This window comes from Phacochoerus africanus, chromosome 11, assembly GCF_016906955.1.
Source record: "Phacochoerus africanus isolate WHEZ1 chromosome 11, ROS_Pafr_v1, whole genome shotgun sequence".
NCBI lineage: Eukaryota > Metazoa > Chordata > Mammalia > Artiodactyla > Suidae > Phacochoerus > Phacochoerus africanus.
Genome location: NC_062554.1, coordinates 46,981,523 through 47,007,209, shown reverse-complemented (window position 1 = coordinate 47,007,209; position 25,687 = coordinate 46,981,523). Strand labels below are relative to the sequence as shown.

Here is a 25,687-nt window from a genome sequence, read left to right as displayed (position 1 = left end):
ACACAACACAGTAAATCAACTATACCATTAAAAAAAAAAAAAAATCATGGCCGGGCTTTGACCCCTGGAAATCTGGTTCTGGAGTTTTTACCTTATCTCTTGCCTCAGTCTGTGCCATGTGATTACTGTCTGGCTTGCCCATCTATGTACGTCTCATCTTGCTTTTTTTTTTTTTTTTTTTGGTCTTTTTCTCTTTTCTAGGGCCGCACCCTCGGCATATGGAGGTTCCCAGGTTAGGGCCTAATCAGAGCTGTAGCCACTGGCCTACGCCACAGCCACAGCAAAGTGGGATCCGAGTCGTGTCTGCGACCTACACCGCAGCTCACGGCAATACCAGATCTGTAATCCATTGAGCGAGGCCAGGGATCGAACCCACAACCTCATGGTTCCTAGTCGAATTCGTTAACCACTGCGCCATGATGGGAACGCGTCTTCTTAAATGCACAAGTTTTGTCGCATCCTTTGCTGCTAACACCCGCCCCCATCTACATCCTCTCGCCATCACACAGCGGCTGAGCATATAATAGGTGCTTTAGAAGTTGTCACAAGATTGGTCATCAACCAAATACAGGGACACGTCTCCTGACACCAGGTGGCAGCATTGGTCAAAAGTTCGCTCAGAACTCTGAGTCCAGAGCGGTCAGTCAAGTAAAAATTTAAACTTTTATTTCTGGTACAAATGATAAATACTTTGCATTAAAAATCTGGAATTCAAGTTTTCCTCATACTTCATGCTCACTCTCTGTCCCAGAACCTTATAAAAATATTTGTTTAGAGGGGAAAACAGAAAAGGCACATGTGGTCTGTCTCAGGGCAGGCGGCCCCTGGCTGGGCCCTGGGCAGCCCCAGAGGCCATGAGTGAGAAGAACGCAGTGAGATCCGGCGTAGGGGCTGTGGCATCGTCCCTGCCAGCCCCTCTCTGGGGCGATGAGTGGGAAGGTGCAGAATGGGCCCCCTCCTTCCGGAGGATGGGGAAGGGCTTTGTATGGGGGGAGGTGGGTGGAACAGGCATAGACACCTTTCAGGGTCTAAACCTTCCAAGAATTAAATTAAATAGGAGAGTCACAGGCCATCACATTTTGGTTGCTTGAAAGAGAACACTTCACGGGAGCTGAAGGAGGGAAGGGGGCAAGATTGAAGACGGCCCTTCTCTTTCTGTCCCCAAGCAAGGCACAGGGTGGGAGTGGGGGCTGCCTTCATGAGTTAACCCCTGCCATGCCACATCCCTTTTCACAGTCATGGGTGAGGCGGCCAGAGGCTCAGGGATTAGGGGAAAGGAAAAACGAGCAATGAGGCCGCGGTCGTGGCTGGCCATCCCCTCCGGCTGGGGGAGGAGCGGTGGGCCCAGAGCAGTGGCCTCAGGGACCACCCCTCTCCCCAGCCCAGCTAGGGGTCCTCATCCCAGAGGCACAACTGCCTCTGGGGCACGGAGAAGCTGAAGCTGTAGCTCTTCTGACAGCTGCGGATGCCACATTTGTAGGGCGCTGGGCGGTCACGGCTGTGGCAGTACTTGAGCATGCAGGGGTACCAGGCCAGGCTCAGGCCATAGTGGCAGAGGCAGGGCTTCCCACGGTCCCCAACCTGTCCACAGCGAGGCAGCGACACCTGCTCTGAGGCCTGGGGCAGAGCTTCAAACACAGAGCTGTCCACACCTGTGGGAGAAGGCAGAGGTCAGAGAGGGCTGTCGGGAGGGGGCTTCCTTGCATGGCCCCTCCAGGCATCCCAGCATCCCCTGAGCTAAGGGTTAGCATCCCGGGTTGACAGACGAGAAAACTGGCCCAGAGCGGTTTTAGGTTCATTAGATCTGGCTGAGGTCACCCAGTAAGTCGGGCAGACAGGACTGGACCCAAGGTCTGTCTGACTTCAAGGCCTTCGATGTCCACGCTATTGCCCTAAACACATCACATAGAGGAGTGGGAAGTAAGAAATCAAGGGAAGCTTCTCAAAGGTGGTGTATCAGAGCTCCTGCTGTGACACACTGGGATTGGTGGTATCTCTGCAGCGCTGGGATGCAGGTTTGATCCTTGGCCCGGCACAGTGGGTTAAAGGATCTGGTGTTGCTGCAACTGCGGCTCAGATCTGATCCTTAGCCCAGGAACTCCACATGCCTCAGAGTGGCCAAAAAAAGAAAAAAAGAAAAAAAAAAAAAGGAGTTGGTATCTGAGGAGGGCCAGCTGGGGAGGTCAAGGTGGCCAGGGCACAGGGTGCATGGAGTGTGCGAATGAGGCGTGCTGGTGGACAGAGCAGTTAAAGGGCTTCAGGCTCAGCTTAGTGGCCATGGGAGGGACCAGCCTCTAGAGGACAGTATTTGGCCTGCACTTTGGGGTACAGCCCACTGGGGAGGGGTGTGTGAGGAGGGCATGACCACAGCTCTACTAGGATTTCCAAATCCAGAGCTGCCAGGAGAGGGGCAGGCATTTCTCTTGAGCCCAGCCAGCTGGGCAGAAGGACCAGGGGCCTGGAGTCAGAATGGTGACAGCTCTTTTTCTTGGAACTTTTATTTTTGTTTTTCTTTCTTTCTTCTTTTCTTTTTTTGACTCTTTGTCTTTTTGTCTTTTTCTAAGGCCGCACCTATGGCATACAGAAGTTCCCAGGTTAGGGGTCCAATTGGAGTGTAGCCGCCAGCCTACGCCACAGCCACAAGGGATCTGAGCCGTGTCTGCGACCTAACCACAGCTCACAGCAAGGCCAGATCCTCAACCCAGTGAGCGAGGCTGTGGATCTGAGCCCATGTCCTCATGGATGCTAGTTGTGTTCGTTAACTGCTGAGCCACAACGGGAACTATTTTTGTTTTTCTTTGAAATAGCATTTTTGTTCTTGGAAAGGGAAATTCTGATGGGTTAAAGATGAGATGTACAAAACTAAGCCCTTAGAGTCAATATGTGCATCACCTCAGGGTAGACTGCACTGTTCGAGGTGCTGCCAAAACACAGAAGGGAAATGCTTGGTTCCCTGTCCCCTCTCCAGAGAAGACCTGAGGACAGTCCTGGGAAAGGTGACAGGAGATGGGCCAAGAGTGGGGTCTGTTAGGCCGGAAAGATGGGGACCATGCAAAGATGGGAGTTGTTCTCAAGGATCCTGGCATAGAGGCGCTGGCACCAAAGATGGTATGAAGGGAAGGAGGAGCAGGTTTCTGAGAGGTGGCAGCAGCAGAGGTCATGGGTGGGAATGGGCATCTGTGGGCCCCATCTGGACCCCGGTTCCTGGGCCCATGTCCTACGACAGAAGGTCCCATCTGTGTTCTCACTAAGGCAGACATGTGCTGAGGGTTGTCTGGGAATCTGCTCCACGGGGCCTGGCAGAGTCACGGTTCTAGGTTTCCATACGTGAAACTGGTCCCTTTCATCTGGCTGACTCTTCTCACCAAAGAGCCGCACAGGTGCCACTTCCTCTAGGAAGCCTTCCCTGATCCGTCCCAGCTGGGTTTAGAGATCCCTCCCTTGAGCTCCCATATCTCCTCATGGGTCCCCATCGTATTTGAGACGATACAGCAGTGCGCGGTCCCCAGCCGACCTTGCTCCAGCCAGAACTGGACATCCTCCTGGCGAGTGTAGATGGCATCGGTGGCTTCGGCGCACACGTTGCGGAGGTGGGGGCTCAGCAGGCCCCCCTGGCTGAAGTTCACAGCGATGTCCATGTGCAGATACTCCAGGCCCCGCACCTCCTCAGCCTGCCGCACCGCCCGTGGATTTTTCTGTGTGGAGGAAAGGAGTTATTCCCACATGGCCTCAGAAGGCTCCCTGCCCATTCTCTCCCTGCTCCCTGAGAGTCACACAAGCCCAAGGCTGCTTGCTTTCAGACCCCTGGGGCCATCTGCAGGGTGACAGTCAAGGAGCACCCAGGCCCCCTCCGACTGTCGGAGAAACATACCCAGCTCACAGTCAAGCCTTTCAGCCAGCCAACTGGGCTGACCTCTGGAGCCTGGGGGACAATTCTGACATGTTGCTGGCCGGGAGCATTGGAGGTGGGCAGGCCAGGCAAGCTGTCCCAGGGTCAATGACCTCTAGGGTCCCGTACCTTCCAACATCCAGGGAACTGGGTCTCTCTGGAAAAAGCAGGCAAAAGGGAGGGCCCTGGGACAGGTCCTGCTGCATAGTTTAGGGAACTTAGATGTGGCTGGGGAGAGGCCTGGGGTCCGGGAAGGAACTTGAGCCTGGGCATCAGGCTGAGGGTTTCAAGTGCTGCATGAATACTGAACATGCACCAGCCCATTTAATTCTTCTTCTTTTTTAATCTTTTTAGGACCGCACCCACGGCATGTGGAGGTTCCCAGGCTAGGGGTCGAATCGGAGCTACAGCTGCCGGCCTATGCCACACCACAGCGAGAGGGGTCTGAGCCCCGTCTGAGACCTCTACCAGAGTTCACGGCAATGCCAGATCCTTAACCCACTGAATGAGGCCAGGGATTGAACCTGCATCCTCATGAACGCTAGTCAGATTCACTTCCGCTGAGCCACAATGGGGACTCCTCCATTTAATTCTCACTGTAACCCATCTCTCAGTAAGGAAATAGGGGCTTTGAAGGTGAGGTGACTTGTCCAACGTCACCTAGGTGACGAGTGGTGGCGCTGGGCTAGAAGGCTAATCTGACTTGCTCCTCCATCATAAATGGGGAGGGGCTGAGATGAGGGGACTGAAGGAATCGGGGAATTGGGGGTCAGTGCAGACTAGAGGTCAGGTTTGGCCTGGGGCTCAATCAGGGGGTTCAGGACTATCGGGGATAAGAGCATTGGTGAGTCAGGGGCTGGGTGGGAGACGGAGGCTGGGGGTGGCCGTCAAGGACAGGGGTCAGAGTCAGGCTGGCTCTGGAGCTGGGGGCTCTGGTTGCAGGGGTGGGGGCCCCAGAGCAGGCCTGGGATGGGCACTCACCTGTCGGAGCTTGGCCATAGCCTCACTGGGAATGATCTCATTGTGCTGCAGCCGGGTGACAAAGCAGAGGGCCTGGAACTGACTCTGCCCCTTTTCCAGCTCCCCCAGGATCAAAGCTCGGAAAATCTTCACATTCTGATGGGGAAAGAGCAGGAGGATGGGGACCAGGTGGCAAGGGTGAGGCCTCCTCACCAGCCCACCCAGTGCTCAGCTCAGGCCCTAGAGAGTACACAGGCCTGGCCACTGTCCTATAATAGCCTCCCTCCTGCTGGCCTGGGAATTTGAATCTTTCCAACTTAAACCCATGACTTAAAAGGACACACCCCAGATGTTCCAAAGCCTTCTGGAAAATTCACATAGTGAGCCGCTAGAAAGCTTTTCAAAACAAAACCACTGAAAAGTACAGAACTTCACCTGGGGAAAGGAAGCCCCTTTTTGGCACCCGGCTCATTCACTGCTGGTGCTTCCTCGCAGTCGCATCCCTGTGTGACCCTGATCAGGGTGAATCAGGGCCCCTACAACCACCTGACTATGGCATCATGGGGGAGGCGCCGCATTTTTTTACAAGTACAGAGTTTTTTACAGAGTTTACAGAAGTATATTTTTTTAGATTCCGAGTTTTTCTCGCTGACTTCCCCGTTCAGTAGGTTTGGGGAGAATATGCTCAGGTGCTTCTGGTCAGCCAGGCTTCTGCACCTGCATCTCAGATGGAAGTGGGGGCCAGGCTGGGGTTAAGGGCAGACACAGCTGCATTCTTCTGGCCTTAGAGCTGGGATGGCTCCCCCTCCCCCTCCTCTCACTTCCCCTTTCCCCTCGGGGTTACCCACAGGCCAAGGTCTCCTTCGTGTTACTGACTCACTGTGTGAAGGGGGCAGGAGGAAGGAGAGGGGCTGTGTGATGGGGTCTCCTTCCCAGTCTGGCTGCTGGAACCCTGCGCACCTGAGATGCTCCCTGTGCCTTGGCTGACAGCCCCCAGTGAGAAGTCAGCGGGTCTCAGTCAGAAGCAGGCTAAATCTGTCAAGACACCCCTGCCTGGAAGGGCCCCAGGCCACAGGGGTGGTTCCCCTCCAGGAACCCCCGTGGTCTCGCACCGGCTGGGAGAGTCTACAGCCTGGGGTAGCTACGCATCCTTTGGCGCCTGGAGGGTCTACAGCTTGGGGTAGTTATGTATCCTTCAGCGGCCAGTTCGGCGCCCTGCCCTGGCCTCAGCCCTTGAGCACCCCTAACACTGAGCATTCTGTCCATGTGCCAGAGTGAGATGCTCTGAGAACAGGGCCTGCGAGTCCCCCTTGGATGCTGGTACAGGCAGTGAGGTGCTCAGGGTTCACTCCAAATCTGCATTGTATTAGCCAACGTCCAGACCCATCTCCCAGCTTCCCTAAGACTTGTTTTTTTTATTTTTTGTTCTTCGCTTTCAGCCGTGCCTGTGATATGCAGAAGTTCCCAGGCCAGGGATCGAACCCGCCTCACAGCAGTACCACCACCAGATCCTTAACCCGCTGAGCCACTAGGGAACTCCATCTCTAAGCCTCGTTCGTAAAATGGGGCTGAAGATGCATGTACCTGGTAGGATTGTGATGAGGATTAAATGAGTTAGTGTGGACGGAGGCCCAGCAGGATGTCTGCCCAGAGCAAGGGCTCAGTGTTGCTGGCCACGGCCATTGCTGTCGCTGCAGGTGACCAGAAAAAGTTCCAAGTGATCTGACCCTAGTGAGTCATAGCCGCCATCCCACAAATCCCTATGCCCTTTGGGAATCCCTGGACTCCACGAGGACATATCCCTACCTCCTGTCTCTATAAGTGATCCCTAGAACATGGCGGTGTGCAAGGCTATGGGGAGATTTCCCACTGATACCGCATTAGAAGAGACGGGCTGAGCTGGTGAGCGAGGTTCCATTAGGCTCCTCATGGTCCCAGACTCACAAGGAAGGTGAATCAGAGCTCAGGGAACCTCAGCTTCCTCCCATCAGGAAATCCATTCCCCAGGCCACGAGGCTGGGATCTCCCTGCCCCGCCAGCCTGGACCATCCACCCTTCCACTCCCTGGGGTCAGCTGAGGAGACGGGAGGCTGGTACACTTGGGCATTTCCTGCTCCAGGCTCGATTCCTGCCAGGTGAGACCTGATACCAGACTTCCCGTCCTGGGGCTGAGTCAGGAGGATGTCCCTGGCAGGACCCCCAGGCAGGATCCAAAAGCCACCTCCCGGGTATTTTCAGCCATGACGCTTTAGAAGAATGCCATCTGGAATATTCACAGCTTCTTCTCCAATACAACAGGCTCATGCCATAGCCAGTGGTCTGAAGGCTGCCCTCACTGCTTGGCCGTCATTCGTGCACCATTAGCAGGAGGAAGCATTTAAACTTTTAGACCAGACCGAGGGGCGAAAGAAATCTGGGGGAGTTTTTTCCCCTGCCTCTCTATTAAATAACAGTATCAATGACCACGAGAAAATGCTACTGAAATGGGAACTGGGCTGGGGGTGAAGAGAGGGGATGAGTGTTTTCGGAAGAGATAGATTTCCTCTGTATCTCCTATTTGTGTGGGACAAAGTTATTGAAGATTATAATTGGAAAGGACAAGTCATTGTTACCATGAGTCAAAAAGGATGTACCGTCCCGTTCAAAATCTTCACAACAACAGGAGGCTGGAACTGTGATTGTTACCGAGTTTGGAGCAGATAACTTGCTCAAGGTCATGGGACAAAGAGGAAATATAGCCGGAATTTTAATCCAGGCGGTCTGACTCCAAACTCCAAGCTCTTGCAACCACGGTGCACAACTGCTTCCTAGATCAACGAGTCTGATGCCGTTGATGCCCAGTTAAAGAAACTGAAGCTCAGGCCCAGAGTGGGAGTGTGGCCACACAGCTGGTGAGCGGCAGAGCCCTCTTCCAGCTGTGCCTGTCGGCGGTGGTCTGTGTGCCCCTGCAGACCTGCCCCGGGAGTGTGGCAGCTCCCATTCCATGCGAATAACAGACAAGAGCCTCTGACACAAACATGAGGGTAAGATGGCACAGGACCTCCCTTTTAACCCGCCTGCCTGCCCCGCCCAGGGCGTCCATAAGCCCTGAATTCTCCAACCTTCTTAATCCCACGTCTCCAGAAAACCACATTCCATGTGCTGTGCCCTGGAAGGCGGAGGGCAGCCAGAAGCTCGGATCTCTTTGGTTCCATCATCCTGAACAGTGTCCCTCTCACTGTCTACTCCCTACATCTCAGACTCACTGAGGTTCTAGGGCCACCTTTCCCTCCAGCACAGAGGGCAAGGCATGGGAAGAGGTGCCCCTGCTTTGGGGAACATCGGGTCAGATGTTAAGCCCAGGCCAGATGGAAGTCTGGCCCTGTGTTTTCTCCTTGCCCTGGGATGATCCACCCGAACGTGGCCTGATTCCCAAGGCAGATGACACAGCCGGAGAAAAGCCCACGGCAGGCTCCCCAGGTCCAGGGCCCAGGCTCAGGTTCCCAAGATGGGCACTTCCTGTGGCATATGGAGGTTCCCAGGCTAGGGGTCGAATTGGAGCTGCAGCTGCCGGCCTACCCCACAGCCATAGCAATGCCAGATCCAAGCCGCATCTACGACCTACAGCTATGCTGGGTCGTTAACCCACTGAGCGAGGCCAGGGATCGAACCTGCATCCTCATAGATGTCAGGTTCTCAACCTGCTGAGCCACAACAGGACACCTCTTTTGTGTGTGGTTTGAAGGTAAGTTCTCCGAGAACATGGCAGTTAAGAGCAAAAGCACTGGAGCCCGTGCTGCCCGCGTTCAAATCCTGGCTCTGCTGATAGGAGCCGCAGAGCCTGGAGGATTTCTTCCAACTCTCTGCACTTCCGTGCCCACACGTGTAACACGAGTACAACTAACAAGACCTCAAGGGACTGCTGGGAGGAAAAATGAGTGAAAGGTCTCAGGACTGAGTGGGCTGGACTCTCAAGTTTCTCATTATTGCAAGCCCTGGCCTCCACAGGCAGGTGTAAAGATTTTTCTCCCGGAGATGCTCCTGAGACCCAGGGAAGTTGGGTGGCTCCACTGAGGCCTGCAGGTCATCAGCCAGTCAGGGGGAGAGCACTGAAGAGCATCACCTGGCACAGGGCCTGCATGGCACGGGTGGGCAGGGAGGCGGGAGAGTGGGCACGGCCAAGGCCAAGACCCCTGTCTTCCAGGGCTCATAGAGGAGGCTGAAGTCAGTGTACCCTGATAAGGCCTAGGGTTGAGATTTATGCTAAAAGCTAGAGGGCAAAGGATGCAGGAGGGAGTGCTTTTGTCTCATGGGGATGGAACTGGGAGGGGTGGAGGGAGGGACGACTTCTTCTTCTTCTTTTTTTTTTTTTTGTCTTTTCCAGGGCCACAACTGCGGCATATGGAGGTTCCCAGGCTAGGGGTCTAATCGGAGCTGCAGCCACCAGCCTATGCCACAGCCACAGCAAAGAGGGATCTGAGCCGTGTCTGTGACCTACACCACAGCTCACAGCAACACCGATCCTTAGCCCACTGAGCGAGGCCAGGGATCGAACCCACAACCCCATGGTTCCTAGTTGGATTCATTAACCACTGAGCCACAATGGGAACTCCAAGGGACGACTTCTTAAAGTGAAGGATGTTTCAGTGGGTTCTGAACACTCAAAGGATGAGGGGCTTTCTAGCAAAGAGAGAGGCATTTACAGAAGATGGAGAGGTGGGAAGGTCTCTTAATGTCCCCACCCCATCCACCTCTCTGCCCGCCCCTCCATGCTACTGTCATACTATTGGCCTAATGTCTTTCCAAGGCTCCTTTTGTCCTCACCATAAAGTATACTCCCCAGAGGCTGGCATCCAGTCTTTGCCAACAACTCTGAGCATTGAACCAAAAGAGATGGCAGATCTCAGAATGCCTGAGGCCATGCACCCTTGCGTGAGTTGATGCCTCAGCCAGTGATGCCCTGTCTCCTTCTGTCCATCATCCTTCAGGTATCAGTTCAAACGCATCCATTACCTTTGCCCTCACCCGCCCTCCTGCACAGTTGGCCAGGTCCAACCCCTACCCTCCACAGCACAAATCCCACTGTGTCTGCAGTGATCTTTCCACTTGTCTTCTCGTCCAGACTCAACTCCTTGAGGCTGGGAGATTATCTTATTTTCACCTCCAGCAAGAGGGCTTCTTGGGCTTCCTCATAACTGAGCTTCTGAGGGTTGGTAGTCCTACAGCTGCGATTTTGGCTTCTAGAAGGTTTAAGGGATCATTTAGTTCATGCTTCACTGAGGTTCCTGCAGGGGACGTGAACTTCATAGGTCAAACAGTTGCAGAGCCAGGCCAGGAGCCGAGATCTCCTGACTCAATCCTGTGATCTTTATGCTCTTCCAAACGTCCCCCGAGCCCCGGTCCAGAGAGTCTATTCTTCTCTGTGTCCAGTCCCTGCCACGCTGCTTGAGAGCCTCTGTGTCTCACAGAGAGAAAGCTGCTCTGGATAAAGCAGGAGGCAGCCCGCTGCACTTCCAAGAGCAGGACACCCCGTGTCAGGCCCTTGATGCTGCCTTCCTGGTGAGAGGCGCCAGGGAAAGCTAAATGCTGGGGGTGGGAGGCAACCCTGCAGACGAGGCCACCACCCATCACAGTGCTGACGATCGTGGTGCTGTCACTCCAGACAGACTGAGACCTCCAGCCTGAAAAAGGGAAATAAACTTCTCCCTTGCTTCAGCCGCTGTGGGGTTTTACGTTGCAGCCAAGTCGAATCAGAACTGCACAGGCAGGTGTACACCCGCCTTCACCCATTCACAGGCCACATGGTCATAACTGTTCACCCAAATGTGTTGACGCTTTTTTTTTTTTTGGTCTTTTGTCTTTTTAGGGTCTCACCTACGGCATATGGAGGTTCCCAGGCTAAGGGTCGAATCGGAGCCACAGCCACAGCTACACAGGATCCGAGCCGTGTCTGCAACCTACACAACTCAACCGCTGAGCCATGACGGGAACTCCCCAAATGTGTTGATTCTTGAACAATCTCCCCCACCCCAACCTGGAACCCTCCCTCACCCTGTGGCTCAGCTGCGTAGTCCCTTCTCCCTCACACCGTGGCTCCTGTGGGCATGGCTCCTCCCTCACGGCCTCCTGGGGAGCCTGCGCCTCACCCCCTTCCTCCCAGTCACATGACACAAATCCCTCCCAGCCGGTCTCAAGCCTACCTTCTCCCCAACTGTCTCTCCCGCTTCCCTGAATTCCCCCAAAGTCTCACCCATGGCGAGTCACCCTCCACCTCCCATCACCCAAGCCTTCACACACCCTGTGACACTGACCTGCCTCCAGGCACCCACGCCCCTAGTAGGCAGCCTCTGCTACGCCCATCTCAGCCCCTGGCCCATCTGCCCTTCCCCTCTGCCCTCCTAGCCCCCCTTTCCAGAAAGCCCACCATGGGCAGGGGCAGTAAAGCTTTCTCAGACCCTGCTGCTGGCCCAGCCGTCCACCACAGAGCAATCAGAAACAGAGGCCTGGATGGCAGAGCCGCCCTTCCCTCAAAGCCTCTCTCCCAGCCCGCCTCTGTGCCACTGCAGCTGTACAGTGGGCTGGAGGCCGTCTCTCCAGGGTCCCCATGGAGCACCTGCTCCCCTCTCCTCCTTGCCCTTGGATGGCTGGCACTGTCTCCTGGGCATGTCCTCTGCCATCTCGGTCTCCTTCCTTTCACACTGGAGTGCATGATTCTGAGGCCCAGGCTGAGCCAACCCAAATATTTATCGTTCTGCTCCTGGCTGGGGCTGCTCTGCGGCTCGAGAAGGGGCCAGCTTCCCTGGGCTGGGGAGCTGAGGGATCGGCCTGGAGGGGCAGCCAGGAACCAAGGCCCTTCTAACCCCACGCTGGCTGCCCCAGGGCCGGCGCAGGAGCACCTTGGCCGCTCTGCCCAGTCTCCTCCAGCAGGAACAGCGGTGAATGCAGTGAACCCGAAGCCAGGCCAAGCACATTCCAGGCAGTGCCCAGGGACGGAGGCTGCCCCCAGCAGGAGATGCCTGCAGACCCTCAGGGCTAGGCCCAGACAGAGGCTTCTTGTTACGGGGCATTAGTGCAACCACCAGCTGGGGGCAGTGCCCCCCTCCCCGCCCCCCGTGCCCCCAGTGCTCTGTCAGCCAAATCCCAAAGGTCACCACTGTCCTAACTGCCCCAGGAACAATGTGGGGCTTTATGTGGATCAACTGTGCCTCAATGTCCTGCTGACTCAGGGCTCCTGAGATGGGGCTCCCCAGACTTCTCTCTCACCCGCGTTCCCAGCCTCAGCGCCCTCTTGGCTCCCGGCCCCTCATCAGAACCACTGCACTGCTTGCCAACTGAAAGGATGGGACAGGAGTCTTAATAGTGCTTTGGTCCCTAGAGCAGGAACAATCTGCTTAACATCGGGAGGAAGGAGGGCGGGAGCCTGGCTGCAACTGCGATTTCACTTCTCACACGCCTCTGCCGGCCTCCGCTTCGCTAAGGCCTCTCACTTCTCACAACATGCCTGCAAGCATCGCACTGCTGTCCCTGTCGTGTTTGTGTCTCGTTTGAGCCTGGGGTGCAGAAAGGTTAAGTGATTTGTCAAGCCACAGAGCTGGGAAAGGGCACGGGATTGTACAGTTAGTACTTAGTGGTATCTCTGAGGTCTTTTAAAAATGGTCCCCTCACCCCCACCCCTCATCTCTCCAGAGGCCAAGGTGGGAGGGAAAAAGGGAGCGCCTCAGGCACAAAGCTGGGAAAATTCACTGGGTGGGGGGTGAGCTTGGAGGGGGCAGGGCCCAGCCCAAGTTTGTAGAGGAAGGATTACCTGTAGACTTGTTTCTCTGTACCGAGGCTTTTTTCCCTGCCCTATTCGGGTTTCTTCAGCGTTCTGGAAAGAGCCCCGTTTATATGCCACAGAAGCAGAGGCAGTCAGAATATAGTGGAAAAATCAGTGGGTCCCAATCCTGCATTGATAGCTATTGATCTTGTCCAAGTCACTTCTTAGCCCTGAGCCTCAGTTTGCGCATCTGCAAAATGGAAGCAAGATCTGCCATTTGACATAGTTTACCGTGAGGATCAAGTGCGGCCGGGCGTGTGAAAACTGCCAGAGTGTGACTGCAGTGACTACTGGATGCGCAAGGCCCAGGTATATGTGATTCTTATCTCAGGCCTGGTCTGTTTTTCTACCACCACCTCCACCTCTCTGTCCCTTGCCTTATAGGAAGAACCTCACTCTGCCTCTCCCCTTCTTCCCAACTGGCCACTCACTTGTCCAGGTGACAGCTTTCACTGGCCCACCTGAGATCTTTTGCTAGGACTCCACCTGGACATAGGCAGGCAGGGGTGGAGAGGCTGGCCAGGCCCCGGGGGCAGGGCTGCTGATCCCCAAGAGTCCGCTATTAGGTCTGAGGGACCACGGACCTGAGCTGGGCCATTCCTTCTGCTGACCCCTCATCAACTCCCATGAGGAGATGCCCTGGACTCCAAAAAGGTCTGGGCCTCTCCTGAAGGCACCTCTACTGCCCTCTGTTTCCCCAGAAGACATCCTCTTCATCACATGCCTCTCCCTCAAATCAGACAGGGCAGGGGGAGACTGCACCCTAAAAGCTCATCCTGTCTCACATCTGCATGACATCTGCATGATGTGATATCCTGTTAGAATAAACAGCCCCAGGCAGCAACAAGGCCACTGGCACATTCCACATCCTTGGTGACTGCCTCTCACAGCCTGCAACTGCTCCCCCCACTAAGACTAGGAGCCCCCAGGCAGGGATGCTGGTGTCCTCTGGACTGCTCCTTCCTCCGGCTCCCACTCACCCATGGGTGCCCCGGGCAGGGTGCATGTCCCTCGGAGTGACCTCAAGCTGACCCACCCTGTCATCTGTCTCCCTTTATCCTGGCTCCAGCCTGAGGCCCTTCACACCCCCCCCCCACATGTTTGGGGTCTGTGGCTCCTTTCTCTGTGCTCCCGTTGCAGTCGCGACCACCCCCCTCCACCCCAATCAAGCTGCATGTGACTTTCCCTTTCTCTTATCTTTCGGCCCCACCCTCCCCATCCGGTCAGCACCAAACCACCAGCTGTATGACTCATCCCCGCCACAGGTTTGGGACACCCGCCCTGGCAGAGAGAAGGGAAAGAGAACGTGGACAGGGACAGCAGCTTGGGGGAGGGGGATCAAGAGGGCTGTCGGACCAAAAGCCAGGGATGGTGCCATGCCCACTATGAGATATGCCCAGTGAATATGTACTCTGGGTATGGGATCTGGATTATGAAGAAAAGCATGGCCGGTAGGAAGAGCATTAAGAATCAGAGTTCTTGTGCTGAGGGCAGGCAGAATCAGGCCTCGAGTCTATTCGCTGCTTAAAAGGCATCAGCATTATTGTGGGTAGAATGACGGGTTTCAACTAAGTGGCTGAGTTTGGCCTCTATCCTCATTTAACAGTCTAACGGGGTCCCTCCGCCAAGACCCTCCTTCTCTGGAACAGCTATGCCTTCCCACTTTGCTGCCCAGGAATCACCAGGGGCTCTTTTTTTTTTTTTCTTTTCTTTTTTTAAATTTATTTATTTACTTTAGGGCTACACCTGCAGCATATGGAGGTTCCCAGGCTAGGGGTGGAATCGGAGCTACAGCTGCCGGCCTACACCACAGCCACAGAAACGTGGGATCCAAGCCGCATCTGCAACTTTTACACCATTGCTCATGGCAATGTCCAGGGGTCGAACCTGCATCCCCATGGATCTCAGTCAGGTGCATTAACCACTGAGCCACGAAGGGACCTCCCAGGGGCTCTTTAAAAATACTGCTGTCTGGAGTTCCCTTGTGGTGCAGTAGGTTAAGGATCTAGCATTGGCACCACAGCAGCCTGGGTCGCTGCTATGGCGCACGTTTGATCCCTGGTCTAAGAACTTCCACATGCCACAGATGTGGCCAAAAAAAACAAACCAAAACAACACTGCTGCCTGGTTCTCATCCTTACATTCTGACTTAGCTGGTACGGAGTGCAGCCTAGGCACTGGGGTTTTCTAAAGCTTCCCAAATGTGCAGCAAAGTCTGGGAGCCACGGAGCTAGGGCACCGACCTGATCTGCCTGAGAGTCAGCAGCCTTTGGGCAGGGCTTACAGTAATGCATGATGATCTGATGGCTCCAAGCTGCTTGTGGAGTAGGTAATCCTTGCCTGGGCTCCAGGCTCTGTGTCCTACAGCAGGCTGGTTACTCTTACTGCTTCGCTGGCTTCATGTCCAGCGTGGCGGTGTGGGGAGGGCCAGGCCATCTTAGAACCCCATTTCCGGGCAGGCAGAGGCAAGGGCAGGAGGGGTGGGGAGAGGGGCTGGGGCTGAGATCAGCTAGACAGAGGGCTGTGTTGCATCCAGCAACACAGGACAGGCATGGCTGCCCGCTACTGAGGGGCTGGCCAGCAATTCTGGAATGTGATGGTTAATTTTACGGGTCAGTTTCACTGGGCTAAGGGATGTCCACATAGCTGATAAAACATCATTTCTGGGTGTGTCTGTGAGGGTGTCTCAAGAAGACATCAGCACTGGTAGCTGTAGGCCAAGTAGATTCCCACCAAAGTAGGTGGGCATCAGCCAATGTGTTGTTTGCTGTGAACAGAACAAAAAAGGTGGAGGAAGGGCAAACGTGCTCTCTGCCTGAGCCGGGACATCCGTCTCCTGCCCTCGGACATCAACGCTCCTGCTTCCCAGGCCTTGGGACTCAGGCTGGGACTACGCTGGCTTTCCTGGGCCTCTAGCTTGCAGATGGCAGATTGTGAGACGTCTCAGTCTCCAGAATCGTGTGAGCGTCATCATAAAATCTATACGTCTAGCCTATTATCTCTGTTCTGCAGGAGAACCCCGACTAACATATGGAGCTTCGAAGAGAAGATTAAGATGAGGGAGGAATGCTCTTCCAGGCTCAGTGATGACTTTCTCTGTGACTTTGGGTCTGCCATTCAACCTCTCGGAGCCCGAGCCAGTTAGTAGGGAGGGTCCAGGCTGAAACAGGACATGAACCAAGGTTATGAAAGTTAATGGCTTTCTGGAGCACTTAATACAGCAGCCGACACACAGTGAGTATTTCACACGCGTTACCTCGTTTTGGTCTCACACTGCCCATGGGGTTGGCACCATTATTACCCCCATTTTACAGAGGAAGAAATGAAGGCTTGGAGAGATCCAGTAGCTTGCGCAGGGTTAAACCAGGTCTGTCTAATTTCAGTCTGGACTGCCTCCCAAAGGTGGTAAAACAGCCAATGTCGCTAATTCCAAGTGGACGAGGGGCTGTTCCCAAATCCCCCCAATAGATGGGGTACACGAAACAAAAGAAACACTAACTCCAGGACTTTTTCCTACAGGAAAAGTCATTACTTCTAGATAGAAGCTTCTCATGGAAATCTGCCAAAGGCAGAGAACTTGAGGACTGGGCAGGCAATGAGAGAGGTGACCCACCCCAGAAGGATTCCTTATAAAAGCTGCTTTGGCCAAAGTAGACAGTGGATCCGGGCGGGGATAAAGGCTATTCTGCCTTACCCCTAGCCTTCCCCAACTCCACCCCGCCCCACGATAGCTGAGAAAACCCTAGTTGGAGGGGACCTTGGAAAGCTGGTTCCCTTTCTGTGCCTCTCACTCCCAATTCCCTCCCTTGCTGGTGAAATTGGAGATGCCAGGGGAGGGTGTGAAATGCCACCTTCTGGGTCAGAGGCTAACCTGAAAAGCAGACTTTGGAAACCCGGTGGAAGTTTGAACTGCTTGCAGGGGATTAAAAGGAGGCTCTTACAATCAGCTGTGAATAGATTCTTTAACTGGGCAGTCAGCCCCCCACTCTACTCTCGGCTGGGATCCCAGGTCTCCACCCCTCTGCTACCCAGGCTCTCCCCTCCCCTCGCCCTCAGGGTAGAGCAATTAAATCCTTCATGCTGCAGCTAGAGGCTATAAAAGTCGAGCCCCACTGGTTGACTCTTGGCCACAGCCTTGGTTGCTGGAGAGGTAACAGGGATGGGCCAGTCTCTCTGGGGTTCCAGCACAGCCACAGAACAATGGGCAGTGGGCAGCAAGGTGCAAGACTCAGGCTGGCCTGAGGCTCACTCTCAAGGACAACGGGCTTCCATGGAAGGTTAAAGGGGAGGGTTAGATCCCTGCCTGAGGAGGGGAGGGGAGGGGCAGATGTCCAGCCAGTATTTGGGTGTCTGGGTTTTCCAGGAAAAGAAGAGACTTGACAAAATTCTGGAGTTTAGGTGGGGAGGCCGGAGGTGCTCTGGCCCTGTCAGCTTCCCTCTCTCCGTACACAAACTCACCTGTCCCTACCTGAACCTGAGAACCTAGCTTGGGCCTGCTGAGGAAGGATGGACCGAAAAGGCCTCCCAATTGTGACACTCAACTGCCCTCCCTCCACCCAAAGCTACCTGCACCCCTTGTCAGCGACAGCTCAACAGTTCTGGGACAGATCACCCATCAAGTCCCACCTCCACTGTCCACACAGTCCACAGATCACTGCCCCCAATGCTATCTATGGCAATTTTGCTGGGTCCCTAGCTGACTCCCCAAACTCTGCCCCCCACTCCACTTAAGCTTCCAGCCTCTAAGCAGAAGGAGAGAGGCAACAGCCCTAGGTGTCCCGCTATCTGACTGGCCTCACCTCTCCAACTCCCCCAAGACACAACCTCAGGAGGCCTCCTTTTATAGGACAGGGACTTGGGGAGGGGGACTTAAGCGATCCGGAGCCTCACTCCTTTTGAACACCTACCCCTCACCCACACTCATTTCCTCGAGGATTCCTGCTGCTGGGTCACCGTTAGTCACTCACTGCCCTTCTAGGCCCATTTCCCATAAACCCCCCCACACCTCCACTCTCTATCCCGCCCCAATCTTGGGGGCCAAGCCCACTCCTGGTTCTCTCCACAACATAGACACCCACACCCACACCGGGGAGAGGCTGGTCTCTACCCCTCTTTCTGCAATCCGGCCCAAAACGTGGGGGAATGGCTAGTCCTCTGCCATGCAGAGGGAGCAGTGGCCCCTCTCCCAGAGCATGGGGACCTCATCTGGGGCCTCTCCCCAGGTCCTCTGCTGCAAGTTTCCCAGACTTCCAGGCCAAAGAAGAGAGGTAGCTTCTTCTCAGCCTGGGAGGGACAAGGGACAAGCAGCTCTGCCTAGGACCCTCCCCTTCCCCAGCCCAAGGATAAGTGGTTCCTAGACTTCAAGATGTTAGGGCTGCGGGGCATGAGCTGTCTCCTTGTTATATACAGAGGTGAGAAAAACTGCTCAGAGGAGGAAAGAGACTTGCCCTAGATCACATAGCAAGAACCCTGGACCTCTGCCGCCTGTCCCAGGATTTTTCCCTGTTAAGAGCACGAGGAAATTACTCCAAAAAAGGGAATTGGGGTTATCAACATTGATTCTTTTGTAGGAAGGTCAGCACCTGGAGGGCTCTGGGAGGGCTGGAAGAGGAAGTGGGGAGCTGGTGTGGGAGCCTGAGCACCCAGGGCAAAGAGGTGAAAGGCTGGAGAGCTGAGACGGAGGGGCAGCTGAGGGGTTCAGAGAGAATGAAGGGCTGGGTCTGGACACAGGGGAGCGGGTCAAAGAGATGTAGGGAAGAGCCCGGCGTGACCTTGGCAAAGTCGTGTCCCTCTCCTGGCCCAGTCTTCCGTCTGCAGGCCTCGGTGCGACCTGGACCCCAGGGCGGTCAGGCTCTCAGGTGCCCTCAGGGCGAGCGAGGGTGCCTCACCTTCTTGAAGTCGGCGGTGAAGGAAACAAGAGTGCCGTCGGGCTTGCGCAGCTCCAGGCTGATGCTGTCGGCGTCGCTGTCCGCCTGCAGGCTCTCCTCGGTCACCTGGCCGTCGGGCAGCCGCACGCGGACCCGCAGCTCCGCAGGCACGCTCGCCCCGGTCCCCGCGCCCACGCCGCGCGGCGCCCCCAGCAGCACCATGAGCAGCGGCAGCAGCAGCAGCGCAGGGGGTACCGGGGGGACCCCGCGGCGGCCGGGAGGGCGCATCCCCGGGGACCGCCCTCGCGGTCCCGGCGCGCTGCGCGCGGTAGCGGGAGCGGCGGGACCAAACTTCGCCCGAACTTGGAGGCTAGTTTGGGGCGCGCGGGCGCGGCTCCCCGGGGGGCTCAGCCGCTGGGCTCCCGCGACGTGGCGCCGACGCACGTGGGCTGCGCTCCGCCGCTCGCCCCCCGGCGGCTCCGAGCCGGACACCGCGCTCCTGAAACCAATCCGCCCCCTCCACGGCCCCGCGCTGCGGCTCCCGGGGCCCCCGACTCCTGCGCTCTGAGACTCTGTTTTGCACTTTTCATTCAATCCCACCCCCCGTCACTTCCTTCAGAAAACAGAAACCACCAGGACCTGCCTTAAAGAGACCGCGCACCTCTCGGCCCTTAAAGGGCCCGCGGCGACTCCCTGTGCCTGCGGCCAGGGGCGGGGCGGAGCGGGCCGAGGGGACCGGCGCGCGGCCGCTTTGTGGGAACCGGGGTTTCTCAATCGCCCTTCCTCCCCCGCCTTGCCCCAGCAGCGACCAGGCCCGCTCAGGAGTTGACTCTTCTGGCAAATCCCTTCCTCCTAGCAGGGGCGGGACGGGTGACTCTTCCCCGCCCCCCTTTTTTTGGCTGCTTCTTGTGCCACGTGGATGAAAGAATCGGGCTTGGTGTTTCAGGGGTTTTGTTTGGTCTTTTAGTTTCTCTGACACAGCGAATTTCTACAAACCTTCTGCAAAAATCAAACCTCACCTCCCACTCAGCCTTTTGACTGCCTTAGGTCGGGAGAGAGGGGCTGGGGTTCTGCCCGGGGCTGGGGATGGATGTGTTGACATCCATCAGGTGTGAAAACTTGATCGGTCAGGCCATGTCTCTGGACATGGCCCTCAAAGCGCCCGTGCTCTGTGAGCCCCTGGAAAGCTTTTCTTTTCTGTCCCGTCACCAGGCGTCCTCCTTCCCCTGTTCAAGACCCTTCCTCAGTCCTGCCCACCTCCCCAGACTCCCATTCTCCCTCCCAGTAACAGGCTGAGGAAATTTCAGGGAAATGTTAGATTCCAGGCCATTCTGGAGACTGTCCAGAGACTCAGGATGTGCTTGACCATCAAAGACACTCCCACAAGCGCCATGAAAATATGACTGCCTGGCCACGCACCCAACAGTGAACTGGGTGAAGGCAGGAGGAATCGGGATTCCTACTTTCTCAGATTAGTTGTGTCCTTTGGGCAAACTAAAAAAAAAAAAAATTCCTTTAGGCCTAAGTGTCCCCCTGGGTATAGTGGGAGTTGCAGAGACCTACAAAATCATAACAATTCTTCTGAAGAGAAAACCCCAGGGGATGCTCATTACCTGTTGTTCTCTGATGTAGGTCTGTTTCACTGTAGGTCTGTTTCACTTCCGTTTATTCCGGGTCCCCCTTTTCTTTCTGAGATCTGAATCACAGCTGGTGAATACCTTCCTAGGCACTGCAGTCTCCTTCTCATCTAGGTTTTCCCCAGCCCAGGGTTCTTTTTAGGACCAAAGATGACAACAGGTCCCCAGGCACCCAGGTACTGTGAGGGTACCAATAGCAGAGCCAGATGCCCTTGAACTGCAGGGTAGGGCCCAGAACCCACCTCCTTACTACTAACCCAGGGCTCTTCTTACTACACTTTGCTGCCTAAATTTAAAACTGAAAGGGATTCAAGAGATTATCTCATTCAGTGTTTTCCAAGTTTGCCTTATCAAAAAAATCACCTGGGTACTTGTTAAAAACACAGATACCTGGATTCCTAAATCTAGTCAATCAGACTCCCTAGGAAAAAGAGCTGAAAATTGGCATTTTAAACAAATGACTGGTGTGGCTTGATATCAAGAGTGGATAGCTGGTGCTTGACAGAGGGTTAAGCTTAGTTGATCTAAAACAAACAGCATCTTTCCTAGGAAAACATCCTCTAAGGACCTCTAAGGAGTTTATCTTCCCATTAGGGAGATGAGGCAGGCTGTCAGAGAACACTGGATTAGCACAAAGACTGCTCCCCTAGGGCCTCCCACCCTGAGCTGGCAGGGCCGAAGAAGAGAGATGCCCAGCGTCTCACCAAGGGCCTCACAGGACACTCAGCTCGATCCAGCCTTAAAGCTAGGTCTTCCCACGTGAGTCATTGGGGCCTCACCCACATTTCCTCACTTCCTCTCTTTCAGGTCCTGTCCCCCCGATCCATCATCAGCCCTGCCCTCAGCTGTATTCCCAGGCCCCTTCTCCTTTACCACCATGAGATCCCAGAAGAAGTAAGCCAGCAAAGAAGCCCCGTGTGTCCAGTTTCTCTTCGAGATGTCTAAGGCTCTTTGTCTCTCTTCAGTTCTGGGTTTGGAAACAAGGGTAGAAGACCTCGTCTCTTTCTGCCACCTCTTCTCCATAAGGAACGTCCTTCTTGTGTCAACCACAGATCAAATTAGACACATTATTTAAAAAAAAAAGTCTAGATGTTCTTACTTTCCTTCCCCACATTCTATGATTTTGAAGTCCTTTTTTAACATCTTCATGTTTGTCCTTTTGCTGTTCCTCAACCACAGATCAAATCAGATTCTTCTTCTTTTTTTTTTGTCTTTTTGCCTTTTTCTAGGGCTACTCCCACGGCATATGGAGATTCCCAGGCTAGGGGTCGAATCGGAGCTAGAGCTTCTGGCCTACGCCAGAGCCACAGCAACTTGGGATCCGAGCTGCGTCTGCAACCTACACCACAGCTCACGGCAACGCCGGATCGTTAACCCACTGAGCAAGGGCAGGGATGGAACCCGAAACCTCATGGTTCCTGGTCAGATTCGTTAACCACTGCACCACGACGGGAACTCCTAGATTCTTCTTTTAATATGGAGAAGTTGAAGTCTTCCTCCACTGTGGTTGAGAGCTCCACCTCCGTCCCTATGCCTTCCTTCTGATTTCACCTGATGAACTCTTCAAGATCCAGGACGAAACTGTTCTTTTCCTCCTCTGAACTCCAACAATAACAACGATCACAGCAGCTACCATTCATTATATTCTTACCATGTCCAAGTTCTGCGCCAAACACTTTACATGTATCATCTTATTTAATTTTCATGGCAACCCTCCAAAGCAGGTTCTATTCTTAGCCTCTTTTTACTGACTAGGAAACCAAGGCTTCCAGAGGTTAAGGAACATACCCAGGGTCACACAAGCAGGGGAGCCAGCTGAGACTCAAACATGAGGCCGCCAGACCACAAAGCCCTTGCTTTTAACCGCAGTAGCATCTGCCTGCCTCTATGGCCCTTGCTTTCTTCCAGTCCCATTTGGGCGCACACTCTGTATTATCTTCTGTAATCTAACGGTTCCGTGTGTGGCAATCTTGTACCCCAGTGAGGCTGTCAGTTAGTTCCAACAGACCAGCCCCGTGCTGAGAACAGAGTGCTTCCCTTCAATCAGCCGGGCATAGAAGCATCCATTCATCTTATGTGTAAAGGCCCTCAGAGGAAGAGCTCTAACAAGCCCAATTACTCCGACTGCAACCAAACAGCCCTCATTGTCAGAGCGTCCTTTCTGTCTGATCTCAAGCCCTCTGCCACGCCACAAACCAATTTCCTTCCTTTTTGATCTCTAGCCCTAGGAAAGCCGTTGTGAGTAGTGGTTCAAAGCAGGATCTCCATCCTGGAGCTTGGCCGCTCACGAGCTGTGTGACTCAGTGAGTCTGTTTTTTCATCTGTAAAATGGGCACGTAAATGCTTCCCTCAATGGGTCATTTTGAAAATTAAATGAAATAACTTGTGCAAACACTTCTCAATGTGTTTGGCATTTAGTAGAGGCCCAAGAAATGGTGACTATTTTTATTTAAAACTGTTAATTTTCTCCTCTTATATCAAATATTAAGTCCTTGTTTGACCTACATATCCTCTCCCCCCTACCCCTGCCCCCCCCCCCGCGCGCACGCGCGCGCGCACACACACACACACACACACACACACACACTTCATTCTGGGACACTTTTTCTTTTCTTTTTTTCCTTTTTTTTTTAGGGCCGCACCCATGGCATATGGAGGTTCCCAGACTAGGGTTTGAATCAGAGCCAGAGCTGCCAGCCACAGCCACAGCCACAGCAACTCCAGATCTGAGCCATGTCTTCGACCTACACCACAGTTCACAGCAACGCCGGATCCTTAACCCACTGAGCGAGGCCAGGGATCAAACCCACATCCTCATGGATCCTGCCAGGGTTCGTTAACTGCTGAGCCACGAAGGGAACTCCTGAGACACTTTTTCTCTTTATACCTCTGAGTCCTCTGAAGCTGAGAAGTACAGCCAAACCTGGGCAGGCGCTTCCCCTTTTTGCTTTTTTTTTTTTTTTTTTTTTTTTTTTTTTGCAGTGCTTTCAATTTGGCAGGACAAGAACTACCACGCCTTTTCCCAATCTGTGACCAGGAAAACAGGTGCTAACAGAGCCCTAGACAGTTGAAAGGGAAACTGAACCAGTGGCCTCTATCTGGAGATGGGGAGAATGCGGTAGGGGGTTTGTCTTTGCAACAGCGGGAGAATGTTTCTTTTAATTTCTTCCTGTGACTGGTGTTTGGCCTGGTTTATGGTACAGCTGCCGGTGCTGGGCCCTTGCAGATGGGGCTGGCCACTAGGTCTTTGAGTCTGAGGGGGACCTGGGGTTGGGGTGGGCTCCTTTCCTGTGCCTTTTAAGGCACTGCAAAGCTCTGGTCACTTCCCTGCCCAAGCAGAAGTGCAAATTAGTTTTATAGCATCACACAATTACTCAGTTACGTAAATCCAAGGGTGTGGTGGGGAAGAGGATTGGAGAGGCAGCGGGCTGGGAGAGAGAGCGGAAAAGAAGCCGAGGCAGGACTGCTGGGTGAGCAGCCATTCACCCCAGGCAGAAAATTGGGCTGGGGGAAGTTTAGATAGAGTTGAGTTAATTGCTAGAAGGAAGGAAAAGAAGGCCTGAAAGATAATTCTCAGCTCATTGATTCCAGACCCGGGACTCTTAAAGGTTCCGAAGCATAACCATCTTCTTCTTCATGCTAGTTCTTCTGGGGGGCTTTCCTGCTCTCCTACATGGATTTCACCCATCCATCCATCCGCCAGCCAGCCAATTGGTCATCTAGTCAGATACTCTGCAGTCACAGAAGTGGGACAAGGCAGATGGAGCACTTCCTTATCCTGAGATGGTACCTACCCCCTGCAAGGGAAGTTGGCATTTAAAAAAAGAGGTGCAGAAACAAATATTTAAATTATAATTGTAACTGGTACCGTGGAGAATTAGAGGAGACTTGAGCCCAGACCCTCAATGTTTAGGTTGACTTAAAAGACAATGTTCCAAGCAAAGGGAGCATCTTGCACATGGGCCTGAGCCCGGTGGGCTTCCCAGAAACTTTGCCAAGTAATGGAGGTGGGATGAGGGGAGGAGAGCTGCAAATCAGGTGAGGCTTTGAAGGCAATGTTAGGATAAGAGTTTTGTTTTGCCTTCCTGAGAACAAGGGGCAGTCACGGAAAGGTGTTGTATAAAGGAGTGACATGATCAGACTTGTGTTTTGAAACGATCTCTCTGGAAGTGGATGCAGCAGTCCAGAGGAGAGATCGTAGTGCCTGGGACCATGGTGGCAGCAGCAGGAAGGTAGAGAGCTGTGGGACTTCAGCTGCACTTGGACAGTAGAATTTGGAAATAAGATTTAATGTTTCTTTGGACTTGGAGGTTGAGGGAGGAGAGGTCAAGCCAACTTCCTAGTCTCGGCTTGGGCAACTCGGGGGGACACCATGAATTGAGATTGGGAAGTCTGGGGGAGAGGCCCCTAGATCACTCTTTTTTTGGTAGCTCTTCGAGTACTTTTTCACCCTCTGCCTTCAGTTTTAATGACTTCACAGCATTTGTGTTTGAACCAGAAGGTCTAAAACAACTGAGGCTCTCTATTAGTGGCATGCTCAGATTAGAAGCCTAGCATCCTGAAGCCACCCTTGGCTGCCTCTGCGATGCTGCTCAGGGCTTCCATTCCATGACTGGGGGCAGGATGTGCTGGGTCTGGCTCTTCTTTGTACACTTGAGCCCAGCATAGCACCTGGTACACTGAGGGTGTTCAATAGGAGCTTCAATAATGTAGCCCTGCGTACCCAACATTGTGCCCTGCGGGTGAGGATCTGAGGATCTGAGGCATCGTCCTCACCCTTAAGAATCTCACTGGTCACGTGGTTCCCAGAGAACAGCACCTCCACCCCCACCCCAGGGTAGCAGACGGGGCCACCTCACCAAAAAGGAAGCCCTCAGGCCATCTGCAGCGGCCAGTGCTGCTCCCTACCCCTGGAAAACCATAAGAGATGGAGAGTCTAGCACAGACCATAGGAAGTATTGATGTGAGTCCCTGAGAGCATTGTGTCCCACCTGCCCAGTGATTCCATCACCTTGGGGCACACTTGGAGACCTTGGAGAAAAAGGCCCTTGACCCTGCTCTGTGGAGCCACACTTTCACGTCAGCGGAGACCTTAGACAATAAGCCTGCAGTGAGAGGAAGGGACCTGGCAGCATTGCGTGTCTTGTGTTTATTACATTTTTCATGGGTAAATATCCTCTTGTTTATGCAAAGCCCTGAGGAAATTTATTACTGAAAAAAAAAATCAGATTTTCAGCCAAGCTTTTTACTGCTCTTACAAAATGAATGTACCTGTTACGGCTTGGGACAAGAAGTCCTGCTTCTCATCATAGAGCTGAGTATGAGCAAGTTGGGTCTGGACAGGAGCCACTCTGACCAGCACCGTCATCTTTTCCCATCACAGGTGCTGCTTGAGGTCTTTGGCATCACTGTTTCTCAGGCTCCTATTAGACTGGAGAAAGGCCTTGTCAGGTCCTAGTTGGGACCAGAACTGGAGGTCACATCTCTTCCTTACCTAAGAGAAAAAGGAATGTCTTCTTCCTCCAGACTGGGGATCTCA

At 54.1% G+C, this 25,687-nt stretch overlaps 1 protein-coding gene across 1 annotated transcript; it reads right to left on the bottom strand.

Annotated features, from left to right (window-relative positions):
- Positions 1 to 644: 644 nt before the first annotated feature.
- OAF (out at first homolog) lies at positions 645 to 19,340 on the bottom strand. The gene is made up of 4 exons (XM_047752558.1): positions 18,533 to 19,340; positions 4,871 to 5,005; positions 3,515 to 3,695; positions 645 to 1,652 (listed from the first exon to the last, which is right to left on the bottom strand). Exons 1-4 carry the CDS (start codon positions 18,797 to 18,799, stop codon positions 1,387 to 1,389), a joined length of 849 nt encoding a protein of 282 aa, XP_047608514.1. The 5' UTR covers positions 18,800 to 19,340; the 3' UTR covers positions 645 to 1,386.
- Between the last annotated feature and the right edge of the window lie 6,347 nt (positions 19,341 to 25,687).